General features: G+C 43.3%; 1 protein-coding gene across 9 annotated transcripts in view; it reads right to left on the bottom strand.

Moving 5' to 3' along the window:
* ripor2 (RHO family interacting cell polarization regulator 2) overlaps positions 1-27,960 on the bottom strand; it is a 212,418-nt gene that overhangs the window by 19,694 nt on the left and 164,764 nt on the right. For 8 of the 9 annotated variants that reach the window (XR_015078498.1, XM_085988863.1, XM_085988860.1 and 5 more), the window contains 7 exons: positions 26,324-26,367; positions 25,835-25,960; positions 17,214-17,362; positions 16,800-16,929; positions 9,156-9,848; positions 5,911-6,099; positions 5,184-5,362 (listed from right to left, as the gene is read on the bottom strand). Coding sequence is in view for 8 of the 9 variants with exons in the window: in XM_085988863.1 (XP_085844989.1) it covers positions 5,184-5,362; positions 5,911-6,099; positions 9,156-9,848; positions 16,800-16,929; positions 17,214-17,362; positions 25,835-25,960; positions 26,324-26,367 (1,510 nt within the window). In the remaining variant the exon portion in view is untranslated. The remainder of the gene's footprint in view (positions 1-5,183; positions 5,363-5,910; positions 6,100-9,155; positions 9,849-16,799; positions 16,930-17,213; positions 17,363-25,834; positions 25,961-26,323; positions 26,368-27,960) is intronic. The other variant, XM_085988862.1, reaches the window with a different exon arrangement.

Below are 27,960 nucleotides of genomic sequence, written 5' to 3' on the forward strand. Positions count from 1 at the left end.
CTATTTGATCAATATTACTACGGCCAATGCTGTTCTGATCTTTTCACTCTTTTTCTTTTGAGCTTAAAATGTGCTGCCCTACATTCTCGCCTTCCTCCCTTCAGCAATATTGTGTTGAAATCAATGAAGGCTCCTACTCTAATTCGTTCTTTCCAAGGGACATAAAGCACTGGGCCTCCTTAACTCCCTCAGTCTTTCCTACCTCTTGCAAACTTTAGGCTTTAAAACTCAATCACTACTTTTTGTACCTCATACCTCAAATTATCTTTTACTCTTTTTAATGTTGATAGTGTCCTTCACTATGAGCCTTAGCTTTTACTTTAATTTCTCATTAATAAAAAGACCCTGATTGTTATTATAATCACAACTATGTCTGTCACTGCTGCTGATTTGGATGGAGACGTGGTCGGCTTGGTAGGGATACACTAGAAGCAAATATTAAAGATAAATAAATACATATTTTACATTAAAATAAGACCCTCTGAAGGGACAAGAATACTGAATCCTCCATTTAAAAAGTAAAATGAACAATGCATACCACTCTTTTAATATATAATTGTAATTTTTGGAGAGTTTCATTGAGTATGTTAATGGCTTAAGTGCTAAGTTAGAGAAAATTTATCACACTGTCAGCCATCGCACTGGGTTTTTAACCAGATGATTATAGTCACAGGGCTGCCCATCAATTGAATATAACAGAGTTGGGACTGACTTAATCTGTTATTAGTTTGGGCCCTAGATGGAGCCCTTGTCCCATGTCGTCTGTTTCAGAATGGGGGGGGGGGAGACCAACAATCCCATTCTTATCTCACGGAATGTATTCTAACGTACAACATGGAAAGGTCTGGACTTTGGGAGTAAAAGATGTAAATATGGAGACAAAACAAAATGAATTCTATACCATTTCATCTGAATTATGTTAAGGTGATGACATCTCTGCTTGTGCCCTCCTGTGCAATGTGCAACCAGGCTGCGTTGATCTCCTGAGGAGCTCTCTTCTGCCTATGGGAAGGGATGAGAACCTCCCTGTGTGCTGTGACTCTCTCCATAAGCATATGGAGGGAGTCATGGGAGAGCCTAGGTGCAGCTGTGCACCTTTGTGCAGTGCTCGTCGGTGTTTGCAGCACCTCAATGTTGTAGAATACTGACAGCAGAACTGTCAAGATCAATTTGGACTTGGCCCCTTTAAGGAAACCGGCTGATGACGCCTCATCAAATGACAATTTCAGACCTGCTTCCTATTAATTGGCTGGGAACTTCGCAGGGCTGGCTTAACAAGCCCTATTAACGTAAAATCACTTGGAGAGTGCGGGCTGCAGTAGGCAGCGGGCTGGGACCGTGACACTGACCCCGGCCGCCCCGGACCTGCCTCGGTCAGCGAAATCGCGGCCAATGTGTTCCAGTCTTGGTAAGAGGCCGCCGAGTCAACTTTTAGTGGACACAGGGGCCTCCTGTTCCATCACTCACCATGAAGATTTCCCCTCTAGCGGGCAGTGCTTGCAGTTATGTGGGGTAAGGGGAGGAGGTGTCTCAGCAGAGGTGTCCATTCCCCTTCAATTGGAAATCGGCAACATTACATGTGAATTATTTTTTGTCTTAAAATACTCCTGTGCAGCACTTTGGGATGTTTTAGTACATTAAAGGCGCTATATAAATACAAGTTGTTGTTGTTGAAAGTCAACCCACACTATTATAAATTTTGGGGACCAGAAAAGTAGCTTTTTTATTAAATCAATGCTAAAGCTCACTGAGAGTTCGGCTCCTCCACTCATGGGACCAGTAACGTGCCTAATTTGGAGCATTAGTCAACTACTCAGAGCATATGTTCTAAATGTTCCAACTTGCTACATTATTAATGCTGCAGCAAAGACAGAATGAAATATTGTAAAACAAGCACAAACACAGTCATGAACTAGAGCAAAAGCACAATTGGAAACTATTCCATTCACAATGTTCTAATGTTACCCTGTTCTAGCATGAGATAGAAAGGAAACTCACAGAAAAGTGCCCTAGTGGCATTTGGCATCATGCAATTAAACAGCAATGTAATGACATTTGTGTTTATGCACTGAAAGTGCAATTAAGTTGAAAGGGACACTGTAGTACAATCCAAGAAAATCACAGAACAAATATAAAAACATGGGGACAAAAATCTCAGAGAATGTTCATCATGACTAATCAGTAAAATAGAAGTGTCATAGCTTTGTAAAACAGAGTGTTCCAGACTTTTAATACAATCCCAGACACTATTTATTCTTCATAATTTCTACTTCTCTTAAAAGTCATTATAATTTCCTTGCCAGTATTGGGGGTGTTTTGCAGTTATCCAGCCTGCCATACTTCATTGTAAAAATCAGAAATTCGGGTCTCCACGGGTGAGTACGCACAGGGTACTCACCCGTAAGCCCAATGGAAGTGCCGGTTTCCTGCATGCACTGCGTATGCGCGGGAAACCGGCACGTCCGTTCCCCTGAACGAAGGGGTTCAGAGTTCGAACGCGTGCGCGGGAGAGGCTGCGTGTGCGCATCGAACTTCGGGTTTTTTTGCAGGTTTTCCCGGGAGGGTAAGTCTGCAGAAGTTACACATTTAAAAAGCAGGTGTAAGGCCTGCTTTTTACAAGGTAAGTGGTGAATTAATTAAAATTAAAACATTTTTTCCACAGGTTTATTATTTTTAAATACTTTAAAGCAAGGTACGTTTATTTTTAGCCCCGTTAGAAAATGTAAAAAAAAATTTCAAAAATTTAAATTATTGTTTAAAATAGTTATTTCATGTAATTTATAGTTTATTTAAAAAATGTGATGCTTTTTAAAAAATTTATTTGAAGATTTAGTGCCGTTTTGGGGCCGTAGTATTTACAAGTTTTGACAGCTCTTCTTGTCAAACTTATGAATGGAGCATTCCCTACTCCGATTGGCTCCCCATGGCCCACGTGATCCCAGGGGACGCTTTGAACTAACTGCGCCCCTGGGATACGCAAGCACTGCGCGCCGGCAGCTGGAGCAGGCCCCGGATCAGAATTCCACAGGGGCCCAAGCACAACAGCCGGCGCGCAAGGTAAGTGCAGGTCAGGGGCTTACACCCCCGGGAAGCCCCCGATCCGAATTTCTGGGCCATTACAATTAAATGTTATTGTCTTCCTTTGCTCCTATCTATTTGAGGAGTGTGTAACAAGGAGAAGTGTGACCAGACCTTGAACCAAGCACTCCTCTTTCTTCCACTTATATTTTGACTTCAGTTTAGACTTAATCTCTGTCATTTACAAATTCTTTAACCATGATCTTTGATTCTAAAGTTACATCAGACCTCTCGGGTCCTGTGCTGGCACAGCAGTACCTCACTCCCCTGCAAAGATTTTTTTTAATTTCACATCAAAATACTGCTGCTGAAAACATGTAATAAGAGTAAAACAGTCTGTGTTTACACATTTGACCACTAAACTACATTTGTCTTCTGTGAAAAGTCTTTCAATGTGTCACTGTGACGTTAAACTGAGGCCCCACCTGCCTACTTGCGTGGAGATAAAAGATCCCATGGCACCATTTGAAGAAAAGCAGGGAGTTCTTTCTATATATCCGTTAACATTCATCCTTCAACCAATAGCACCAAAACAGATTATCTAATCATTCTTCTCAGTTGCTTTTGTGGGACCTCTCCCTGTACAGTGACTACAGTTCAAAAGTAATTCCTTGACTGCAAAGTACTTTGGGACATCCTGAAAGTCACTACATAGATGCACATTCTTTCTTCTTTAGTTTATTTCTAACCTTCAAGTCACCTCCACCTATCCTCTCATTCAAACAGCGTTCCTATGGGCAACCACCAATTAGTCAGGTTACAAATTGCATGATACCATGTGGGCTTTTGAGACACAGACCAACTAGATTCACTAATTATTCATTCTGTCCCTAGATGAAAACTTAAACCTTATAATTAGACACGAGGTTGCTTTATCAGCTGAATTGGTTAAAAAAGAAGTAATCTAAGGTGGAATTAGTTAGAAACTGAATTTAAAAAGCAAATAATAACTAAGAACTTCAATATGATAAATTTTGCAAGGTTGGGTTTAATGTGCAAAGCATCACTCAATGGGAGTGCAAATTGGAGAATTGAGCACGGAGATCATTGCACCTGACTGGGGAATCGGGAGTATCACAAATTAGGCACGCTAATATCCACACCAGTTGTTGCGATCCGTTGAGTGAAGCTTTGAACTTCACCTCAAAATTTACCCTATTATTTAAATGATTATGCCCAACATAAAATTTAGAATATATAACTGAGTCTTTCTCCATTCAATGGCTTGCTGGTTACGTCGCATACTGCTAAAGCCATACAGGCATCACTGAGGGCTTTTCTGTCTTCCTTCAGTGACAACTGAATCTATACTGTCAAGAACCTGGGCAGAAACTGGGCAGGGGGGCAGTTAAAATGGAGCAGGAGACTTACCTGCTGGCCTCCAGCCCCAATCCCCCTGACTGCAATTTTAAATCGCAGCTGCCTAGGACACCTGCCTGAAGCTGGCGGGGTTCTTCTTTAAGTAGGTAGCTGAGGATCCGACTGCCATTTTAACGTTGACCTGACCAGGTAAGTGCTTGCAGTTTTCCTGGCAGGCTGAAGCTAGCGAAGGGAGGATCAGCAGATGAAGAGTTACCACAGGATGTTTATTTCTTTCCCTTGTGGGGCCAGTAGGAGCAGGAGAGCTCCGCCGGGCTTCACAAGGGAAGTGTAAGCCTCTCCTGCCTAAACTCCCCTCCCCCACCGCCTCATCCCAAATTGCTGACCACCTCGGAACCCCTGTCTCCACAATTACCTTGGCCCAGCCTGTGGCCTCATATGTCTGATTTTAACCGACGGACAGCCATTTCCCGCTGACTTCCCCACGGCCTTTGCTTGGGAAGTTGGTCAGCAACATGCTTATTAGGCCAAGCTGTTAAAATTGACCCCGGGCCTTCCACTCGCTAGGCTACGTTCTCACCCGGGAGTTAAAATTACCCACTGATCTTTCAGGTTAAGGTGTTCACAATAATCTGTGTCTGGAGCATCATCATAAAATAATGCCTAAACATTGTGATAAATAAAAACTGATCAAACTAAAGTAACATCTTCCTTATGCTGGCTGTGAAGGAGTTTAGCAATACTCACAATACTCATCATCCTGAATTTTTTCTCAACGAACTTACCCAATGTTTTTCTGAGCCTCGACGTCAGAACATTCAGAGTCCGCATCTTCATCGCCATCATCGTCACCACCGTCTTCATCATCAAAGTCTGACGTGTTTAGGAAATCAAAGCTTTCTAAAGCATTTTCAACAGTGAGACTTAAACTGGATGACCGGCTTCTGTTAGCACTTGGTTTACACTGCAAGTAGAATGAATCAATGAAAATCATGGAACGAAAGTGTGAGCAGATTGACTAAGAGAGAAGCCAAACAGATTAACATATTAAAAAAAAAAGTAATCGAAATTGAAGCAAGAATGTATTTAAATAACAGGGCTTCAAATTACTATAAATCTCCCAGTAAAGGGCAATCAAGGCTGAAGAATTGTATTTGGTGCATGACAGCATAGGATGCCGCAGAGGGTGGACACATGTGTGTGTTTGCAGCTCTCCAGACAATTGAACTTCTAATCTCTCCAATGCCATCCTGGGGAAGCACTGACAGAGGCTGGGGAAGTCTGAAGGGAGGGTCATCTCTAATCTATTCTTGCTGGTTCAGAGCAGCACAGAGACTTAGGCCGCGATTTTATCGGCACTGAGAGGGCGGGTTTGGAGGCAGGTCAAAGGTTAAAATCGTTTTGATTGATCCTGCCGTCAACCCGCCTCCAAACAATTTTCCCAAGTGTCGGGTCCCCGATTTACGCATGGATCCGACACCTGGCGGCGGGAAGAGGATTAAAGCCACTTACCTGCCTATTAACAGGTACTTGATAGTAAGTTAACAGGCTCTTTTTAAATTTTGCAGCTTCTGCCTCGGGCTTCCCGACATCCGGACACCATGCCAGGTAAGTGTGGCGTGTTGTGAGTCTGCTGTAATGTTTCTGCATTGATGACAGCTGCAGAAGTGGTGTGAAGGATCCAATGGTGCACTGGTGAGTCTCAGAGGTAAGAAAAGGTTGGGAAAATCATTTTTAATGCATTTACACATTTCTTTAGGTAACAAATTTTGAAAATGATGTCTAGTGCCACCTCATTGGGAGAACCTCTCTCACCAGTGACAGATCGTTCCTGTCACCTCACCTGCAGCTGCCATCTGTTTCAGCCTATGGAGGGAATCACTGGAGAGCCTGGGTGCAAGAGCTCACCTTTGTACAGTGATTGTCAGTGTTTGCAGCACCTCAATGCTGTCAAACACTGAGAAATGAGCTGTCAAAAAAAATTGTGCGTGGTCCCTTTAAGAAAATCGGCAGATGACACATAATCAAATGACGTCATCTGACTGGCTTCCTCGTAATTGGCCGGCAAGCCCGCAGGGCGGGCTTAACAAGGTCAATCAACGTAAAATCACGTCCGTGGGCCGGATGCAGTTGGGGGTGGGACTGGAAACCGGAAACCACCTTACCCACCCAATCTGCCTTCATTAATAAAATCACGGCCTTAGAAGCAGGTCACTTATGTGCTGTCTCAGCTATAGTCAATGCATGGTCTGAGGGAATCAAGAAATGTTGGGAAAATTAAGTCGGCGTTACTCCCAATAAATTCTATTAGGTGATTATATGGGGCAGGGGAAGGGAGAGTTGTTGATTGGTTTTCAATTCTGAATAATGGAAACACCCTTTATACTTTATATTGACAAGTGTATTGATTACAAATTAGCAAAATTTTGAGGTTTGGCACAAATACTTTTGGGGACATCACTGTGACAGAGTTTTACGTTTGCCATTGGCTCTCGTATATGTTTTAACTTCTGACCTTAAGTTGGAGAATCGGAAATGCCGATTGGAGAATCGGGTATGTCCAATTTTCAGTGCTGTTGTTTTTACCAGTCATTAAAATCAATGCCAGAAGATCAGGAGTGCCGCAAATCGGGGATGGTGACCAATTTCCTGATTGGTGCTCCCATCAAGCAAGGTTCCATGCCGGGACCAGAATCTCAGAAAAACTACCCAGTTTAGTCACTCTGCCTACATACCAACAGTGACTGTATTTCACAAATAATTAATTGGTTGCATAGCGACTTGAGATGTCCTAAGGACATGATAAATGTAGGTTCTTTCTTTCTCTGTCCGCTGTTCGGGCATCCAAGGAACATAGGAACAGGAGTATGTCATTCAGCCCCTCAAGATTGTTCCACTATTCAATTAGATCATGGCTGATCTGTATCTTAACTCCATCTACCCGCTATGGTTCTGTAACTATTAAAACCCTTGCCTAACAAAAATCTATCAATCTCAGTTTTGAAATTTTCAATTGACCTAGCTTTTTGGGGGAAGAATGTTCCAGATTTCCACTACCTTTTGTGTGAAGAAGTGCTTCCTGACATCACCCTTGAATGGCTCAGCTATAATTTTAAGGCTATGCCCCCTTGTTTTGGACTCCCCCCACCAGAGGAAATAGTTTCTCTCTCTCTACCCTATCAATCCTTTAATCATCTTAAACACCTAATTAGATCACCCCTTAATCTTCTATGCTTAAGGGAATACAAGCCTAGCCTATGCAACCTGTCCTCATAATTTAACCCTTTTAGTCCCAGTATTATTCTGGTGAATCTGCACTGCACCCCCTCCAAGGCCAATATACCCATCCTGAGGTGCGGTGCCCAGAACTGAACACAATACTCTAAATGGGGTCTAACCAGAGCTTTATACAACTGTAACATAACTTCCACCCCTTTGTATTCAAACCCCCTTGGGATAAAGGCCAGCATTCCATTAGCTGTTTTAATTATTTTTTGTAGCTGTCCACCAGCTTTTAGTGATTTCTGTACCTGGACCCCTAAATCTCTCTGCTCCTCCACAGTTCCTAGCTTCTCGCCATTTTGAAAATACTCTGATCTATCTTTCTTAGGTCCAATGTGGATGATCTCACATTTCCCCACATTGAACTCCATCTGCCACAGTTTTGCCCACTCACTTAATCTATCAATGTCCCTTTGCAACTTTCTGCTTCCATCTACACTATTTACTTTGCCACCTAACTTGGTGTCATCAGCAAACTTGGATATATGGCTCTCTATTCCTTCATCCAAGTCATTTATACATATAGTGAAAAGCTGAGGCCCTAGTATAGATGCCTGGGGGTACCACGAGTCACATTCTGCCAATTTGAGTACATACCCATTATCCCTGCTCTGTCTCCTACCTCCTAACCAATTCCCTACCCATGTCAATAGGTTGCCTCCAATTCCATGCACTCTTATTTCTGTCAACAGTCTCTTATGTGGAACCTTATCAAATGCCTTCTGCAAATCCATATAAATAACAACCATAGACAATCCCTTATCTACCACATTAGTTACTTCCTCAAAAAATTCAACCAAGTTCATTGGACATGACTTACCCATTACAAAATCATGCTGCCTCTCTCAGATCAGTTCATGTTTGTACATGTGCTCAGTCACTCTATCCCCAATAACAGATTCTAATAACTTCCCCAAAACAGATGTTAGACTAGCAGGTCTATAATTTCTTTGTTTATTTGTTCTACCCTTTTTAAATAATGGAGTGACATTAGCAATTTTCCAGTCTAAGGGCACAATTCCTGAATCAAGAGCGTTTTGGAAGATCTAACCTGCTAAGGGCTGCATTTATAGCACAACAAACAATAGGCTAACAAGGTAACATCCCTGGACAGAGGAATAAGGGGAAAACATTTCAAAAAAGAGACCACTGCCAATTATACGTAATCTGAACAGTTCTCATCTGATTAGTGGCACTCACAATTTTCTGGTCATCTGGGACCGCAACCTCCATGGGTAGGGTGCACTGACCTCTGAACCCAATTAGGGATGCTTTGATATCTGGTCACCTGAAATCAGAAGCACCACTCTCACCTGATTCTCTGATCCACGTTCATGTGGAGTGAGATTCCATGTTGAGTGCCTTGCCACTCAAAGGGATTTTTGCACCACTATTATTCTCCATAAAAGTATAATAAACAATAATTGCATGTTTATGACACACATTATTAATCAGATGCATTTGAAAATACTGACCTTTAACAGGTCCTCAAGTCGCATGACTTCTTGGTCCAAATCTTGAAGTTCTTTATATTGCTCTTTGTGTGGCTCCAATGATAGAAGAAGTCCCTGCAGAGCTTCTTCCAGGCTCATCTCTGAGATCAACCTTGTTCCTTCATAATCACTGGCTATGAAGGCATCAGATTCCTGCCTGTCAGGGGCCAGCAGCCTTTCTGCTGAGGTTAACCTCTTCACCAGTTGCTTGGTTAGATTGCCTTCGTAGGCATCCAATTCAACAGGCTTTAGGTCAGACATCTCTTCTGAATCTTGAAGGATTCCCACTGTGACACTGGATTCTAAAAATATATCACTTTCATGGTCTGATGCCTGTTGATGGTATTCCATTTGCAGAGATGACAGGCCTCCAATATCTGTGACCTCTTCCTCTAGGTCAGATTCAAGTGAATGTGGACTACCAGTTCTCTCTGTTTTGTTTGCTGGTGTTGAGACACCATTCATCTCAGTAGCTGAAATCTGAGATTCAGAGTCTTCATCTTGAGTATCAGGTGGAGTCACAGTGATTTCAGGGTTGGAGTAGACGCGACTGGTGGATGTCAAACTGGGCTGGGTAATGCATGTACCATTTGCAAGGTAGCCATGACTAAGTGAGATGGACTTCTCACCGGTCAAGTTCTCATTAACCAAGATATCATCCTCAAGCTGTGAAGACTGGAATAAAAAAGGCCTGCTTTAGAAATATGCTGACTGAAGCAGTTCACAGAAAGTGACCATCTCTGCAAATAACATGGCAGCTTTGACAAACTACTGATCAAAATGGACCAAAAAATGTCATGAAGTAGCACAGTAGCATAGCAGTTAAAAGGGTCATGGTCACCAGGACATGTCGGCTGGCAAGATCTCACCTGAAAGATTGGTGGCGGTACCAGTGGAAAGTTACATTATATAAACTGCAGTTTGGAGTAGTGGAGATTCAAGTCTGCTTTATTTTTAATAATAGCCTTTGGACTGTTAGACCTTCTGAGAAAAGCTATTATTTAAAGTCCACTGTTTTAAACCTTAACTACAAAATAATTAGAGCATAAAATCACGGTGAGCTGTCCTTTCTGTCACCATCATCTTTGATACTGCACCCTATTCTGCCAACTGAACACAAAGAGACATTAGGATAAAAGTCAAGTCCATAATCTTCCTAATATAAACTCCCTGCATCTGATGGAGCCTGCTTAAGTCAATGGGAATGAAAATCAGAAGAGATGTATAACGGGTACAGGTAGACTATCCTTTATCCGAAAACCTCGGGACCAGCCATGTTTCGGTTTTCGGAAAATTTCGGATTTCAGAAGGTATTTTATAAGACTGGGAAATTTGTCGGGGGTGGGGGTCGGCGGGGGGTCGGCGGGGGGTCGGGGTCGGCGGGGGGTCGGGGTCGGCGGGGGGGTCGGCGGGGGGTCGGGGTCGGCCGGCGGGGGGTCGGGGGTGGGGGGTCGGGGTGGGGGTCGGTGGGGGGTCGGGGGGGGAGAAAAGAATATCGGACAGGCCGCTGCAGCTATCGGACGGGCCGCTGTATTGTTGGGTTCACTCTCCCGATACCTCCTTCACACTGCCCGGCTCGGCCTGCAATCTCCTACCCAGGAGGGAACTCTGTGACCCTCTGCCCTGCTCAGCGTAAGTCGTGCGCCACTCTGGTCATGTCGTGCGCACGACTTACGCTGAACGAAAAAACTTTCGGTTTTTATCGGTTTTCGGAAGTTCGGATAAAGGATAGTCTACCTGTAGTTGAATTGCTATCTCCCAAGGTCAAAATGACCCCCAAGGACTTTTAAGTGGAAAAAAGAATGTAACAAATATTAAAAAGACTGAGGTCCATTTTGATATTTTACAGTATTGAGCTGCTCTTACAGGCAAGTACTGCCAATACTTAAATCCCAATTCAGAAGTAGTATGAAACCAAGAAGCAGGACGCAATTAACACTGACATTGCAAAGATGCTTTAGTTCAGCATGCAATGAGCCTAGAAACTAGTGGAGACTTCCACAAATGGAATGAAAACATACCAAAATGTTTATTGTGACTTTGCTCGCAATCAGGTCCTGGAAAATACCAACACTATCCACATTCAGCTTTCATACCAAGGTGCTGAAAACAATTCTGTAGAGTTTTATTTAGTAGTAAAACTACCAGCAAATCAGTGAGGTATTTTGAATACCTCAATTTAAAAATTTTTAATTAATCTTTCTGCTATTAATTAAAATATATAGCATTCTTTATTTCATTTTTTTCTGCAGCAAATTGAAAAGAATTAAGCTGAAGCTATGGTCAACATAGATTTGTTGACCGCTACTAATACTTAATATCCAATTCATTAAATTTTGGTGAAAAATATCTACATCTGCAGATTTTTTCTTTTTTCGGAATGAAGAGCCATTTGATAACTGTAAAAAAAAAATCACCATCTACTTTTTGTAGGTGGAACTATCATCTCAAAGATTGGGGCTGCTGGTCAGAAGTTTCTCAAGTTAACTCTTCAACAATCAGAATCCAAACGCGTGGCTGACAGCTGTTGCTGGTGGTGTTGGTGTTTGAACATTCAAAGGTAATGCAGGGTGAACAATGCACATGTGATGTTATCATGTGTGGTATAAAGAATGGAATCTGATATTGGAACTTCAGTTGCCTGATGCCACAGCTACTGGAAAAGGAACATAGTTCCATTTCCTAAAAGTATTAAAGGAAGTATGCATTCCTTCATTATTTATGAGTTCAACATGTAGCATAAATAATGGTATAAACAAACTTCTTTTATACTTCTCAAACCAAACCATGTAAAAGTACACACCAATCCCTCAAGGAATAGACCTGAAGCTGACATCCATTATAAATCGATGCCATCGGTAGCCCACTGGCAGTAGTAAGAGGTTTTGTATTTCTTATAGGCTCACCCTCATACTTGTCAACCCAAATTTGGACAGGCGGGGGGGATGCAAGGAACTCAGGTAGAGTCATAAAGACTGGACACTGTTTCAACAAGGGAGGGGTCTTACAAGACTGGGCAGATAGATGGAGGTCAGGGATAAAGCTCGTTCCTCAGTCTTAGTCTCAGCAACCAGGCAATAGAGAGGTTTTTTGCATGATGGGAAATCAAGGAAAAAGAATTTTAGCCAAAATTGGAAAGCAGCAAATTATAGATCAGATTTCCCGCTGCTTTGCACCTGGGGAACGCTCAGTTGGCGGTTGCAAAGCAGAGGATAAAGGGCTGGAGGTCTGTAATTCCAGATTTCTGCCCCCTTTATGTTATTGGGATTTCCTGAGGATCCCCAAGGGGGATGGAGAGCTTGCCCCTGGAGCTAGTATTGGCTGGTTATGCAAATGAGGTGGGAGGGCCTTAACAGGACCTTCCATCTCAATTTCCTGCAGGTACATCAGGCCATTAGGAAGGGTGCTCAGAAGGAGCAGGGAGTAGCATTTGTGCCTGGCCCCTATCAGATTTGAGGATCTGAGGAGGGCAGGCAACAAGGCCATCGACACCGAAAAATCTAAGTGTCACTTTATTTGGATCCCCAGAGACCTTGGAGAGCCTAGCGGTCTTTCAGCTGCTGTTTCTGCCCCAAAGCCAGTGACCAATCCCAGCAACTGGATTTCCATCCCTGAATTCTGGGCGCAGGTCCCTACCAGGGCCTGGGTCTATGCCTGGGGCACTTCAGGCCCACGTCAATGACGTGAACCCTGAAATGCAGGTGGGTTCAGGTTATATTAGTTGGAACACCTGACTAGCGCCAAATGGAGGAAGAAAATCGGAGCCTATCTGGAATTCAAAAGCGAGGTGTATCCCAATACGTTGTCATAGTTGGTAAGTAAGGAAAGTCAAAAGCCCATATCTGAAAACAATGCAATCAGGCTTCCTATGAGCCACAATTGTTCTCCACTGGTTTATTCATAAAGGAATTTGGCTATCCAGCAGGTCATTTCGCTTCTTCACACCAACACACGGAAGTGGAATGAAACACACAAGAGATCTGGAAGATCAGCAACTGCTGTAACAGCAAAACACAGACATGCGACTGGCAAAATCCCAATCACAGAAACAGATCACTCCCACAAAGGGGACTCACATAGAGCTCCAGCCTTTCCCTAGGCCGCAGCCTGAGAGATGGCAGGTCACTGAATGAGCGACTCCGTCGCAGTTTGTCAAAGAACGTGTCCCGAAGAGCATCTATGAATGACAGCCGTAGTCTGTCTGGTGACGGCTGCAAGCATTTCTTGACATGTCAAAATTCAAAGAGTTAGTAAATGTGGTAAATGCTTAATGGAAGAAGCCGAATGCTTTAAAAAAAACAATAGCCAGTTTACCGGGGATATGCTCAATGTGGCATTATGGGAGGAACATGGCAGAAGGCTCAGATTAAAGGACTGCAGACGTATAATCACCTCTTTAAACTCTTTGAGATGTCATTTGATGAGATTTATTGACACATAGGTCATATCATTACAACAGTGACGACATTTCAAAAGTACTTCATTGGCTGTAAAGCGCTTTGGGACGTCCTGATGCAGTGAAAGATGATATATAAATTTAAGTTCATTCTTTTTTTCTATTACCTTAATCAGATAAGCAAAATCTCACTAATTTACTGTGAGTCCCATAATTTGGGGGTCTATCAAAGCATCACTGAAAACATCCTAAATCTAGATTTCTTTTCCCCCTCCGAAATCTATAAATTCAGCACTCTGTGTCTGGCAATTCAGATTTGTACTAAATCATCTCAAAAAAGGACTCTAAAGTCTTTGCCCCAAAATTGCAAGGCTCCGCTTCCAGTGTGGAGTCTCGTTCAAATGGAGGTGCAGAGGGCATTCTATCCAACTGGCCTCACTCAAAACCTCTTGCTGTTAAAAGGAAAAATCACCCAAAAAATGGGGAGTGCCACGCATCAGGTGTCATGACTTGGGTGATGGATTCTCTGGTTTGTGCTCCGATCATCTGGTGGGGTGAGGAAGAGGTCAAGGCTGGATTAGGGTCAGGTTGTGAGCTCCTATCCTCTACAATCTCACCGGAATTTACTTCAGGAATTTGCCTTGAAAACGGAATAAATCTGTCAAATTTGAGGGCATTGTGCTCAAATAGTGAATGTGCGAGAGAAGGTTAAACTGGTTATTGACGTTCTGAAGTGAGAATCAGCTAATGAGACTGAAGTGTCAGTGAAGAAAGAAGTCTCCTCAGTTAGATTCATCAACAGCTGAAGACAGAAGTACTCCCTGAAGTTAACTCCACGGCCCTACTTCACAAAGCTAAATTACAGCTTCGCATAGGAATTTCTACAAACGATGGAATGTTATTATTTATGGAAAGAATCACCTTTGAAGAGGTAAATAAAAGTTTAGGAATTGGGGCCAATTGAACGTTTCATGGTAGAAATTTGTCTTGGGCATTAGCACTGACCAAGCGGTATCGCAACGGCCACCTGCTATACACCTCACCCAATATTCAGTTCTATTGAAGTGAATGTTACTGAATATCAGGCGGGCTGTATAACAGGCGGCCGGTTCGATACTACCCGTTTTGCGTTTCCGCCCAAGAGGAATTTCTATGCCAACGTGTCTTCTCTAGGAATTCTCACAGATGTATAAGCCTAAAAATCCTGTTCGCTGCCGAATTTTGAGACTATCAGTGACCCCACACCAAATCCGTGACATAGCCATTTAATAATGGGGGCAGCTGTTCATCCCCATAGCCACGCAGACAACTTGGACATAGTGGAATCTCGAAGTAGCACCCTGCTCCGTGAGGGAAGTAAGAGACCGCCGGGTCTTAGAAAAGGTTATGCAATCTTGTTTATTTTCTTTGCCTCCTCGATACCTGGCCCCTATGGCAATGGCAGTCGATCCTTCTGGGTGGATTGCCATTTGCCTTTTCAACCTTGGGTCCCACTGTGGCCCCACAACAAAACCTGCACCTGCCAATGGCAGACCTAGGTCCTGCTGAGCCTAGCAAGGTGCTTCTGGTAGAATTCTTGTGAAAAACTCAGGATTACCCCTTACAAGAAACACCCTCACCCCGACCTCCTCCCACCCCGAGAGCAATTTGTTGGGTAGCTTTAAAGAGGTGGAAACTCAGCAGATTTGGATTTCACCCAAATTCCGCCCCACCCGAATTACCCCAAAATTATATTAAAAATGGTCACTCAGTTTCTGAACTACATATTTAGTAATAGCCCTCAGAATGCCTGCTGTTCCACGGTGTTCCAAGCACCCTGGCCTTGCCATTTTTAGGAAGCTTTCAGTTTATACACAATGAAGCTAAAAGAAACCCTAATATTTCAATATTAATTATTCAGATATCAGGAGTTGTTATTGCAATATTAATCCTACAAAAATAAAATAAACACCAAAGTGTCAATTAAAATAATGAAATGCTTCTGTTTGGCCTGCCTTCCTTTTTTTGCATTTTCTCTCCATCTTCTATTTTTACTATACTGACTACTTTATTTGTAACTACTAGATGTAACTTGGCTGTTTTCTTCTGAAAAATAGCCTCCAAAAGTTTGTTCTTTCAGCCAATCAAGTTCCAGATGCGACTATTTTAACATTAACATTTGTTTTTTGTAAGCATCAAATTCAGAAGCACTAGCTCTGGAAATATAGGAGCAGGTTTCACAAGTTAGTGGTCCTGGCACAGGAGCGCGCACAGCAGGAACTCATGTTAGGAAGTTGGGTGCAGAGGTCACGAGCTTACCCACACAATGGTCCGTCCATTAGAATTAGCACACGGAAAGTCTAATCTGTTATCTCATCTGAGGTTAAATCAGGTAACTCGGTGATATTGTCTCTTTTTTACTTCTTTTGTTTCTTTTATTCTTTTGTCCGATCGCAGCCCTGCCTCCGATCTATCTTTTCTTTCCAGTTTTGAAGAAGGGTTCGACCCGAAACGTCAACTCAAATTTCTGTCCACGGATGTTGCCTGACCTGCTGAGTTTTTCCAGCATTTTCTGTTGTTAACTCGGTGATAGAAATTGTATCTATCATGATGAGGGATGTCAGTGCTCGTCTGTGGAATACTTCCTGTTTCCCATCACCTTCAAGTTGCCTACATCATATAGAACACTGTCCGGATCCACTGGAAACCTTCCTCTACTCAGCTTCCACCACAGAAAAACAGTCCTTGCTGCACAATTGTGATAGTTCTACATCCTACACCAGTCATGCTTTTCTAAGTGAGACAAGTAAGATCATATTATGTTCAGTTTTGTTCTATGAACTGGGTTGGGGCTAAGTGATATCACATTGGACCATTACAGTCAGCAGATAGGGAGATCTTTCACCCCATCAGTCTGCACTGACTTTAAACATAGGTACCAAAGGTGCAAGGACAGTGTGCTAATACACTGGGCTACTCCATCATTATTGTGGACAATTGTGGTATCACAATAATAATAGGACATCAGCTGTAATAATCCCAACCTACATTCTAGTATCCCTGCTTAATTTTACAATATCATTGCAATAAGACACAAAGTGTAATGAAACAGAAAACAAGGTAAGTTAGAATCCACAAAAAGCAACAGTCTTGCTGTATTGAAACTGTTAAATAGTCTATTACTTACTATCATGCATGCATAATATTTTGCTTAACCTTGTGCAGGCTTCTTAATGGGGCACATTACTTACAAAGAAGGAGAAGTCTTCAAAGGTGGGTGTTTCTGGGGTGCTTTGGCTGTATATGGAAGATCGTCTTTGTACACAGGAGGCTTTGTTCAGATTGCCTGTGGATGGAGTCAGGTCTTCCTTGTCAAATGGACTGTAGGTAATACATGAAAAGAATAATTAGCGTTCCAAACTTCTTGCATTTTATATTACCATTTAACATAAATATCCCATTTTATTAGTATCTTTTTCATGCTATGTTGTAATATGATTTTAAAAATCTTAGCTTCAAATACTTCTTCACACTGATAAACAATATTGTCACTGAATAAAGAGGCAATGAATATACGTGTATCGCTGACACCAGTGGCCCAGTAACACTACTGCCATCTATGGGATGTGAAGAGCATAGCAGCAGTCAACAACTGTGATACTTACTACCAGATGACCTCAAGGTTTAGTTTAACAGTTCCAAGGTCATTGATGTCCACGGCAACCATTTGCGGTCTGGCTGTGAACAAGTCCTTCGTTTCACAAATGACACTGCCAACCAGGAGATGAGTAGCCAGTCCCTTCAACTCTGACACCTGAAGGTCAGAGAGAGAGAGAGAAAGTATGTTAGCTACATGGTGTGACTTCCAGCTAACAGACATATGCGCTTCTATCAAAATATTGACTAATAGCTATACCACCTTTGCCGGTAACTCTATAGACCTGTTTCTTTGTAGTGTCTTTTTTCTTGAGGATACCTTCCTATGAACAGTCACACACTTCACCTTGTCTTACTCTATTCTCCTGTGTTGTGATGTACCTTTAAGAGAATAACTGGTCTCAGACTGCAGTACCGGCAGTGACCACCCCTGTATAAAAGGCGCTAGTGAGCCTCTGTGTTTTTAGTTTCACTATTGACTTCCACCAGTAAAGACTTATTTTGTTCACTCCTGCTGTCCGTGTCTCAATTATTCACGGACGTAACACTGGCGACGAGTAAGAAACGAACTTACCTGCAACTCGGCAGCACCTCAGACGACGTTATTGAAGGTCGAAGCCAGAAGAAAGAAAAAAAAAATCCAAAGAAACTCGAGAAATGGGCGTCGACCGTGGGCAACTGCCCTCCAAATCGTCAGATTGAAAACTTGCAGGAGAGACTGTCCAGAGCCAGGCTTGGTTCCTCGGTCTGTGGTTTCCCAGCTAATCGGGCTGGTGGCAGGTAGTGCACTGATCCTTCCTGGGCTGCGGCGGGCTAGAGCTCGATCGGGTGGCTTTTCAACGGGGCCGGGCAGCGAGTCGGGAAGCAAAGAGAGAGAGAGAGGGTGGAGCACACAGGGCGCGGCCGGTGCTTCGAAGCCGGGCAGCGTTCGGACCTAAGAAGAGGGAGGGAAGTGTCCCAGAGGGTCCGCTCCACGACGGGAATGGATCAGGAAGATAAACTTAGATTGGCATTCCATTCATGCAATGACGGTGGACGGTAAAAAAGATGAAGACGTCACTCCTGGACGATTGTCAACAATCTTAGCTAACGCCAAAGAGGTATTTCAACAAGAACTGGGCACGCTTAAAGGCGTAACCGCCTCGATAAAAATAGAAGAGAATGCAGTTCCCAAGTTTTTCAAAGCAAGACCGTTAACATATGCAATTCGCCCAGCCGTCGAGGCAGAGCTGGAGAATCTGGAGAAGGCGGGCGTGTTGTCTAAGGTCGGCTGGAGCGAGTGGGCGACACCCATCGTTCCTGTCATGAAGAAAATGTTAAGCAATAAGTCCGGGGAGCCAAGGAAGATTCGCATCTGTGGGGATTTCAAGGTGACGGTGAACCCAGTCCTTCACACAGTACAATATCCTCTTCCAAGGATAGAAGACATCTTCGCCTCACTGTCTGGAGAGAAGCGTTTTACAAAAATTGACCTAGCACAAGCATATTTGCAGATGGAGGTTGAAGAGTCCTCTAGGAAGTATCTCACGATAAACACTCACAAAGGTCTTTACCAGTATCATCGATTGGTATTCGGAGTAGCATCGGCTCCGGCGATATGGCAAAGAGCAATGGAACAAGTCCTGCAAGGGATTCCGGGGAGTCAGTGTTACTTGGACGGCATCCTTGTAACAGGTGAAGATGACAGTGAACACCTTAACAACCTAGAACAGGTGCTCACTAGACTACGGGAACATGGGCTGCGAGCCAACCGCCCCAAGTGTGAATTTTTTAAGAAACAGATATCGTATTGTGGCCACGTGATTGATGGAGGGGTTACATAAGTCCCCTGACAAAATTGAAGCGGTTGTTAAGGCCCCAGCGCCTGAAAATGTGTCGCAACTGAGGTCATTCCTCGGGTTGGTGAATTACTATCATAAGTTTTTGCCGAATTTGTCGACAATTCTGCACCCACTGAACGCCCTGCTACGAACGGGGGTAGCATGGAAATGGAGCGATGATTGTAAACGTGCTTTTCAGAAGAGTAAGGACTTAATCACTTCAAGGGAAGTTTTGGCTCACTACAACCCAGCACTGCCAATCAGGCTGGCGTGTGATGCGTCTCCCTACGGCATTGGGGCGGTACTGTCACATAAATTCCTTGATGGTTTAGAGAGGCCGATAGCTTTTGCGTCACGCTCGTTAACTTCTGCCGAGCGTAACTACGCCCAGATTGACAGAGAGGCCCTCAGCCTAGTGTGGGGGGTGAAGAAGTTCAATCACTACCTGCACGGTCAAAAATTTACTCTACTAACCGATCATCAACCTCTTGTCTCCATTTTCAACCCTCAGAAGGGCGTACCAATAATGACAGCACAACGGCTGCAGAGATGGTCCCTTTTCCTAGGGGCACACCAATATGACATCGAGTACAAAGGAACTAAACAGCATGGAAATGCTGATGGATTGTCACGTCTACCGTTGCCGACGGTGGAAGAAGAAGACCTTGCAGTGGATCCAATGGAGTTATTCCACTCGACCATAGTCGAATGTCTCCCTGTGATGAATGCAAACATAGAAAAGGAAACACGGAATGACCCGACACTATCACGGGTCTATGATTTAACGGTGAAGGGATGGCCAGCACATGGCGAACCACTGCTGCCAGCATTCTCGCCGAGAAGAGAACAGCTGTCAGTGTGCAGAGGAACCTTGATGTGTGGATCCAGAGTAGTAATTCCACCTAAGTTGACGGATAGAGTGCTCAATGAGCTTCATGAGGGTCATCTGGGTGGGGTAAAAATGAAGAACTTAGCCAGAGCGTTTATGTGGTGGCCGGGAATCGATAGAGAAATCGAAGAGATGACCAAGAGCTGTGCAGGATGCCAGAAGGTCCAAAACGCCCCACCACAAGCTCCTCTGCATCCATGGGAGTGGCCCTCATCTCCATGGCAAAGGGTGCACATTGATTTTGCTGGTCCCTTCATGGACTCGATGTTTTTAATTGCGGTGGATGCACATTCAAAGTGGTCAGAGGTAATAAAAATGTCCTCAACCACCACGGAAAAAACTATCACAGTTTTACAAACCATATTTGCCAGGAATGGGCTGCCTGAACAGATTTGCTCTGACAATGGACCACAGTTTGTGTCTGAAGAGTTCCGGAGGTTCTTAAAGAACAATGGTGTTAAGCATTACACATCTGCCCCATATCATCCAGCCACTAATGGATTGGCCGAGAGGTTTGTCCAAACATTCAAGAAGGCTATCAAGGCAATGTGTAATGAAGATATACCCCTACAACACAAGGTGGACAACTTCTTGTTTGCCTACCGGAATGCGACACATGCGGTTACCAACCAAACTCCAGCCATGATGTTCTTCAATCGAAGACTACGATGCCGCTTGGATTTGGTTAAGCCAAACGTCCGAAGAGATGTGGAGAACAGGCAGTTTCAGAATATGAATGAAAGGCCGACCAGGAGTTTTAAGATAGGTCAACCAGTTTTGGCCCGGGACTACCGCACTGAGAAATGGCAGCCAGGAACGATTTGTACACGACAAGGACCTCTCATGTATACCGTGGACGTTGGGGAGAGCATTGTAAGACGCCATGCTGACCAGATTCTAGAGTCACTGGAAAACGTCAACTCCACACCACGATCTGATACACCTGGTAATGAAATCGACGTTCCAATTGCAGCTACCGCAGAACCGGTAATATTGGAAGCAGATGAACCAAACAACGACATTGATTCCGACTCAACATTGCCAGAAGAACCTGATACCCCAAAGAGGCGTTATCCAGACAGAATCAGGAAGCCTCCTCAAAGACTGAACTTATAATTGCTTAAACTTAACCAATGTATCTAGCAACAGTAATTGTGATTGTAATTAGTTATCATTTAGTTGTTAAATGAATGTTATGTACTGTTTATCTAAAAGGGGAGGAATTGTTGTGTATGTACCTTTAAGAGAATAACTGGTCTCAGACTGCAGTACCGGCAGTGACCACCCCTGTATAAAAGGCGCTAGTGAGCCTCTGTGTTTTTAGTTTCACTATTGACTTCCACCAGTAAAGACTTATTTTGTTCACTCCTGCTGTCCGTGTCTCAATTATTCACGGACGTAACACCCTGGGGCAGGTGTCTCTGTAGCCAAGCGGCAGGCTGGGCAGCATGGTCCCAGGCCACAGCTAATGCTGCCCTCAGTCAGCCTGTAGGAGGCATGAAGCAGCAGCCCGGAAAGGATACTTAATCCAAATTTTCCCTTTCGCCTGTTAGGCGACACCAAGCCACCACCGGTCATTCATCAGAGTGGCACAATTCACATTGCAAACTTCTTGGTGCAGGGAGGTCAAACCAACATTATCTGCTCATTGGCAGCAGAAGTTGGTGCTCCAATGGGCAATGTCACCCTTCAGCAGTGTAATTTATAAAGATCTGCATGAAAGTTTTCAGGAGAAATTTAAATATTTGCTGAATTCTAACACTACACAGTACCTGCATTTATATAGCCTTTTACACAATGAAGCTACTTTTTAAGTGCTATCTAGACAAAGAGAACAGCCATTCTGAAATAGCAACATCCTACAAACACCAGTGAGATAACTAACCAGTTAATCTGCTGTGGGTGCATTGCTTGAGAAGAATTTGACCTGGACACCAGTTGAACCCTCTGCTCTTTTTGAAATAGGGCCATGAGATCTTTAACGCATAACTGAACTGGCAGACCAGGCCTCAGTTTAATGTCTCCTTTGAAGGACAACAGCACCAATAATGCAACTGTCCAATGCAACACTAGACTTGATTAAGTGCTCAAACCGGCAACCTACTCAGCCAGAGGCAAGAGTGCTAGCAATGGAGCCAAGAAAACATCTACTGAATGCGTAGCAATAAAAAAGAGACTGGATACTGGAATCCTAAACGAGATCATGTTGAATTTACGAAGAACAACCTGATGTGAAACAGAGACGTCCTATTAAGGAATTTTGAATTCTGCGCTGACACCACATAAATCTGATAGCTTAAAAGGCAATTACTTCAGCTACAGAATTTACTGCTGGATAAGACCAGGCGGCCTGTGGAAAGTAGTAATTTAGCTGCTGTACCTATTTCCCAATGTCAGCAGTAAGTTTTTATTTTAGAATCACAGAATTTTACAGCACTGGAGGAGCTGACAGCGACTCTCCGAAAGAGCGATCCACTTAGTCCCATTCCCACGCCGTTTCCCCGTATCCTTTAAATTCTTCTGTGTCAAATATTTATCCACTTCCCTTTTAAAAGCTAATAAGGATACTGCTTCCATCACCTGGTCGAAAGTGGCAGTAAAATATTCTTCCGTTTGTACGTAATTTTCAGTACTGAACTTTGGAGCAGACAGTGCGTTCGTGAACAAAATTAACACAAAGATTTTAAAGTATTGCCGGGGGTCAAACAGTTAAATCAAACTACGCTCCAAGCACAGAAGCCAAAACATGACTGGCATTTCTCCGCTGTTGTGGGATCATATAGCTCGTTCACATGTTTTGCAAGCGCTTTCTTAGAAGAAGAAAACATAGCTCAAAGAAAAAGCAGAGAATGCTGGAAGCAGTCAGCATCTGTGAAGAAAATAAATTGTTAATGTTTCGGATATAGTCAGGCCTCCATCAAAACAAGCTGGACAGGTGGAAAGGGTATCAGTGGGAGAGCATATTGGTGGTAGTGATCATAATTCAGTTAGATTTAGGGTAGTTATGGAAAAGGACAAGGATAGGCCAGGAATAAAAGTTCTCAATTGGGGAAAAGCTAATTTTACTAAGCTGAGAGGTGATTTAGCCAAAGTGGATTGGAGACAGAAACTTGAAGGTAAATCAGTGTTGGAGCAGTGGGAGGCATTCAAGGAGGAGATAGTGAGGGTTCAGAGCAAGTATGTTCCCTTAAAGAAAAAGGGTGGGACTAACAAACCTAGAGCTCCCTGGATGTCAAGGGGCATACAGGGTAGGATAAAGAAAACAAGGGAAGCTTATGACAGATACCAAGGACACAATACTGCAGAAAGCTGAGAGGAGTATAGAGGAGTATAGAAAGTGCAGGGGTGAAATCAAAAAGGAAATTAGAAAAGCAAAGAGAGGGCATGAAAAAATATTGGCAAGTAAAATCAAGGAAAACCCAAAGATGTTTTATAAATACATTAAGAGCAAGAGGATAACTAAAGTAAGAGTAGGGCCTATTAGGGACCATAAAGGTAACCTGTGGGTGGAAGCGGAAGACATGGGTATTGTTCTTAATGAATTCTTTGCGTCTGTTTTCACAAAAGAGAGGGACGATGCAGACATTGCAATCAGGGAGGAGGAGTGAAATATTACATGAAATAAACATGGTGAAAGAGGAAGTATTTAGGGGTTTAGTATCTTTGAAAGTGGATAAATCCCCAGGCCCGGATTAAATGTATCCCAGACTGTTAAGAGATGTAACAGAGGAAATAGCAGAGGTTCTGACCATCATTTTCAAATCCTCTCTGGCTACAGGTGTGGTTCCGGAGGACAGGAGGACTGCTAACATAGTACCGTTGTTTAAAAAGGGAGAAAGGGATAGACCGAGTAATTACAGGCCAGTCAGCCTAACCTCGGTGGTGGGAAAATTATTGGAAAAAATTCTGAGGGACAGGATTATTTAGAAAGACACGAATTAATCAGGGACAGTCAGCGTGGATTTGTTAAGGGAAGGTCGTGCCTGACTAACTTGATTGAATTTTTTGAGGAGATAACAAGGAGGGTAGATGAGAGTAGTGCGTTTGATGTAGTCTATATGGATTTTAGCAAGGCTTTTGATAAGGTCCTGCCTGGCAGACTGGTCACGAAAGTAAAAGCCCATGGAATCCAAGGCAAAGTGGCAAGTTGGATCCAAAATTGTCTCAGAGGCAGGAAACAAAGGGTAATGGTCGAAGGGTGTTTTTGTGACTGGAAGGCTGTTTCCACTGGGGTTCCACAGAGTTCAGTACCAGGTCCCTTGCTTGTTGTGGTATATATCAATGATTTGGACTTGAACGTAAGATGTGTGATTAAGAAGTTTGCAGGGGATACAAAAATTGGCCGTGTGATTGATAATGAAGAAGAAAGCTGTAGACTGCGGGAAGATATCAGTGGACTGGCCAGGTGGGCAGAACAGTGGCAAATGGAATTCAGTCTGGAGAAGTGTGAGGTAATGCATTTGGGGAGGGCTAACAAGGCAAGGGAATACACTATAAATGGTAGGACACTGAGAAGTGCAGAAGATCAGAGGGACCTTGGAGTGCATGTCCACAGATCCCTGAAGGTAGCAGGACAGGTGGTTAAGAAGGCACACGGGATACTTGCCTTTATTAGCCAAGGCATAGAATATAAGAGCAGGGAGGTTATGCTTGAACTGCATAAAACTCTAGTTAAGCCGCAGCTAGAATACTGCGTGCAGTTCTGGTCACCACATTACAGGAAGGATGTGATTGCACTAGAGAGGGTGCAGAGGAGATGTACAAGGATGTTGCCTGGGCTGGGGAATTTTAGCTACGAGGAGAGATTGGATAGGCTGGGGTTGGTTGCTTTGGAACAGAGGAGGCTGAGGGGAGGCTTGTTTGAGGTATATAAAATTATGATGGGCCTAGATAGATTAGATAGGAAGGACCTATTTCCCTTAGCAGAAGGGTCAATAACCAGGGGGCTTAGATTTAAAGTAATTGGTCAGAAGTTTCGAGGGGATTTGAGGAGAAAGGTTTTCAACCAGAGGGTGGTGGGGGTCTGGAACTCACTGCCTGAAAGGGTGGTAGAGACTGAGACCCTCATCACATTTAAAAAGTACTTGGATATGCACTTGAAGTGCCATAACCTACAAGGCTACGGACCAAGTGCTGGAAAGTGGGATTAGGCTGGATAGCTCTTTGTCGGCTGGCATGGACAAGATGGGCCAAATGGCCTCCTTCCCTGCTGTAAATTTCTATGATTCTATGAAGATATTACAGATGAACAACTTAGAAAAAGGAACAGAATGATGCAACGGGCGGGGGTGTGGGAGTGACAAAGAAGAGGACCACGTACACAAGAGAAAAAGAAAGAATGAGCTGTTAAATTGATTGGGTGGAGAGCAGGAGATGGTTGACTGATAATGGCATAAGACAAAAGGAGGCATGATGAGAGAAATGAAAACCTGACAAAATGAAGCAGTCTCCAGTGGCCCAGGAGACTGGTGGAAGAAAAAGGCAGGTCAACACCAAGGGTTTACTGGTGGTGTACCACTGAGAGCAACCCCATTCCTAGCCGACGGGGTGTTCTGATATACCTGAAATGTTAACATTTTCCTTTTTTTACAGATGCTGCATGATTTGCTGAGTGCTTTCAGAATTTTCTGTTTTTGCTTTAGATGAGATGAAAAAGATTTGACCATCACTGCGTGCACCGCTGCAGAGGCGCCGATAGACCTGGCCATTAAATTACAGGGATCCCAACCTTTATACGGCAAGTGCAATTTGCAAACTGCGATCAGATGTCACATGATCAGATATCATGTCGCCAAACCTCCAGGAATACGTCCAGCCGGAGTTGGCATCCCTTGACACAGTTCTCAACAGGCAATCTCGTTGAACAAAGCACTAATTTGTGAGAGCTACCCCTATATCTATACATGTATGCTTCAAGTACCTTAATTGAGAATAATTCATTAATCAGGGGTAAGAAGACCATCTCCTCTCCATCCCAGCTTTGCCGGTCATTTACTTCTATTTTGCCTTTTAATTTCCACCTTTGACGGCCGTAGCGCATAAAGATCTTGGTGAAGACAAAACAAACCAGTTAGTGTGTATCTTACATATGATTTAATTTCGCAACTCAAAGCCACTTCTCATTCTGTTCCCCCTTCCCCTTTCAAACTTTGCTATTGCTCCATTAGCAGGAATGGCCGCTTTGAGCAGCACAGTCACTCAGATTGGCTGAGCTGCAAGTTACACAGAAATCCGAAAATGTGTAACAAAGAGAAAAGTGGAAGTAAACGCTCAAACAGATTTTTTTTATTCTTGCAGCATTGAGACGACCCATTATCACCTCACTGAGGATCAATATGTCCTTACAGTACAAGGACTAAAATGTCATGTCCCACTTGAATAACTTAAAGCTGAAGTATAATCCACTTACCTCATATTGATCTCCTGGACAAAGGCGTGCAAAACCAGCTAAACCTGTAGAGTTCAAATTAGATCAAGATCACAGTTAGAGCTTCAAGTCTGCATAGAATCTACTCAAAAGCCTTACACTACCAGCTGCTGGGTGTAAGAACATAAGAAACAGGAGCAGGAGTAGGCCAATCGGCCCCTCGAGCCTGCTCCGCCATTTGAAAGCTTCCAATTCACAAATATATTCTATTTCATAAACAGTTAAGGGGTAATTTTCTGAATTCCTACTGCTGGTGGGAGTCCTTGCTCACCGAGAATACTTATTGGAAATTTAAGCTCACACTGCGCACGGTTTAGGTCAGAAAATCACGGGTGCCCGAAAATCTGAATAATGCTCTCGGCAGGGGAAAGCTCACCACTGGCAGTAGGAAATTGGAAAATTAAACCTTTAGCTTGATTGTTTTTATTTATTGAAAAGAAGTGCCAGAGTCCATTTGATGTTCCTGTGACCTTTAAACAGGCTTTAAATGTATTAGGTAAAAATGTGTCGATGTTCCTTATTATGCGGCCTCTGAATCCTGTCACAATCAGCACTGGCACATGAAAATAACAGGACAGATTTCCTCTTTTGCACTTTGGCATTAATTAATCACTCAGGTGGAGCATACAGAGGAAAATTGGGTGGAGAGGGTCACAAGTCCACAATGGTGCCTATTTCTCTACGTGCTCCACCTCGGTGATCATTGAATGTCCCAGCACAAAACAGGAAAAGACGCCTCAGTAATCTCTATGGAATATTCCACACTTTACCTAACAGTGTATTACAGTGCAATTGCTCAGATTACATCTCTATAATACATACTTGCAGTATCCACCAACAATATACTATCTCTTATTTGTTTCTGTGTTGCACATTATAAGTCTATATTCCCTAGAGTTTTGAAGAATGAGAGGTGATCTCATTGAAACATAACTCTTAAAGGGCTTGACAGGATGAATGCTGGGTGGATGTTTTCCCTGGCTGGGGAGTCTAGAACTAGGGGTCACATTCTCAGAATAAGTGGTCGGCTCTTTAGGACTGAGATGAGGAGAAATTTCTTCACTCAAAGAATTGTAAATCTTCAGAATTCTCTACCCCAGAGAGCTGTGGATGCTCAGTCGTTGAGTATATTCAAGACTGAGATCGATAGATTTTTGGATACTAAGGGAATCAAGGGATATGGTGATAGTGTGGGAAGGTGGAGTTGAGGTAGAAGATCAACCATGTTCTTATTAAATGGCAGAGCAGGCTCAACGGGCCGAATGGTCTACTCCTGCTCCTATTTTTTATGTTTTTATGTTCTTATTATGATTTCCAAATTTGAAAGGAAGAAGGAACTTGTATTTATATAGCACCTTTCACAACTTCAGGATGTCCCAAAGCACTTTACAGCCAATGAAGTACTTTTTTGAAGTGTAGTTACTATCGTAATGTAGGAAACGCGGCAGCAATTTGCACACAAGTGCCCACAAACCACAATGAGATAATGACCAGATAATTTATTTTAGTGATGTTGGTTGAGGGATAAATATTGACCAGGACACCAGGAGAACTCCCCTTCTCTTCTTTGAATAATGCCATGGGATCTTTTTCATCCACTTGGGAGGGCAGATGGGGCC

The sequence above is a fragment of the Somniosus microcephalus genome, chromosome 5 (genome assembly GCF_052327205.1).
Source record: "Somniosus microcephalus isolate GS21.2 chromosome 5, FLI_Smic_1.0, whole genome shotgun sequence".
In the NCBI taxonomy this organism is placed as follows: Eukaryota; Metazoa; Chordata; class Chondrichthyes; order Squaliformes; family Somniosidae; genus Somniosus; species Somniosus microcephalus.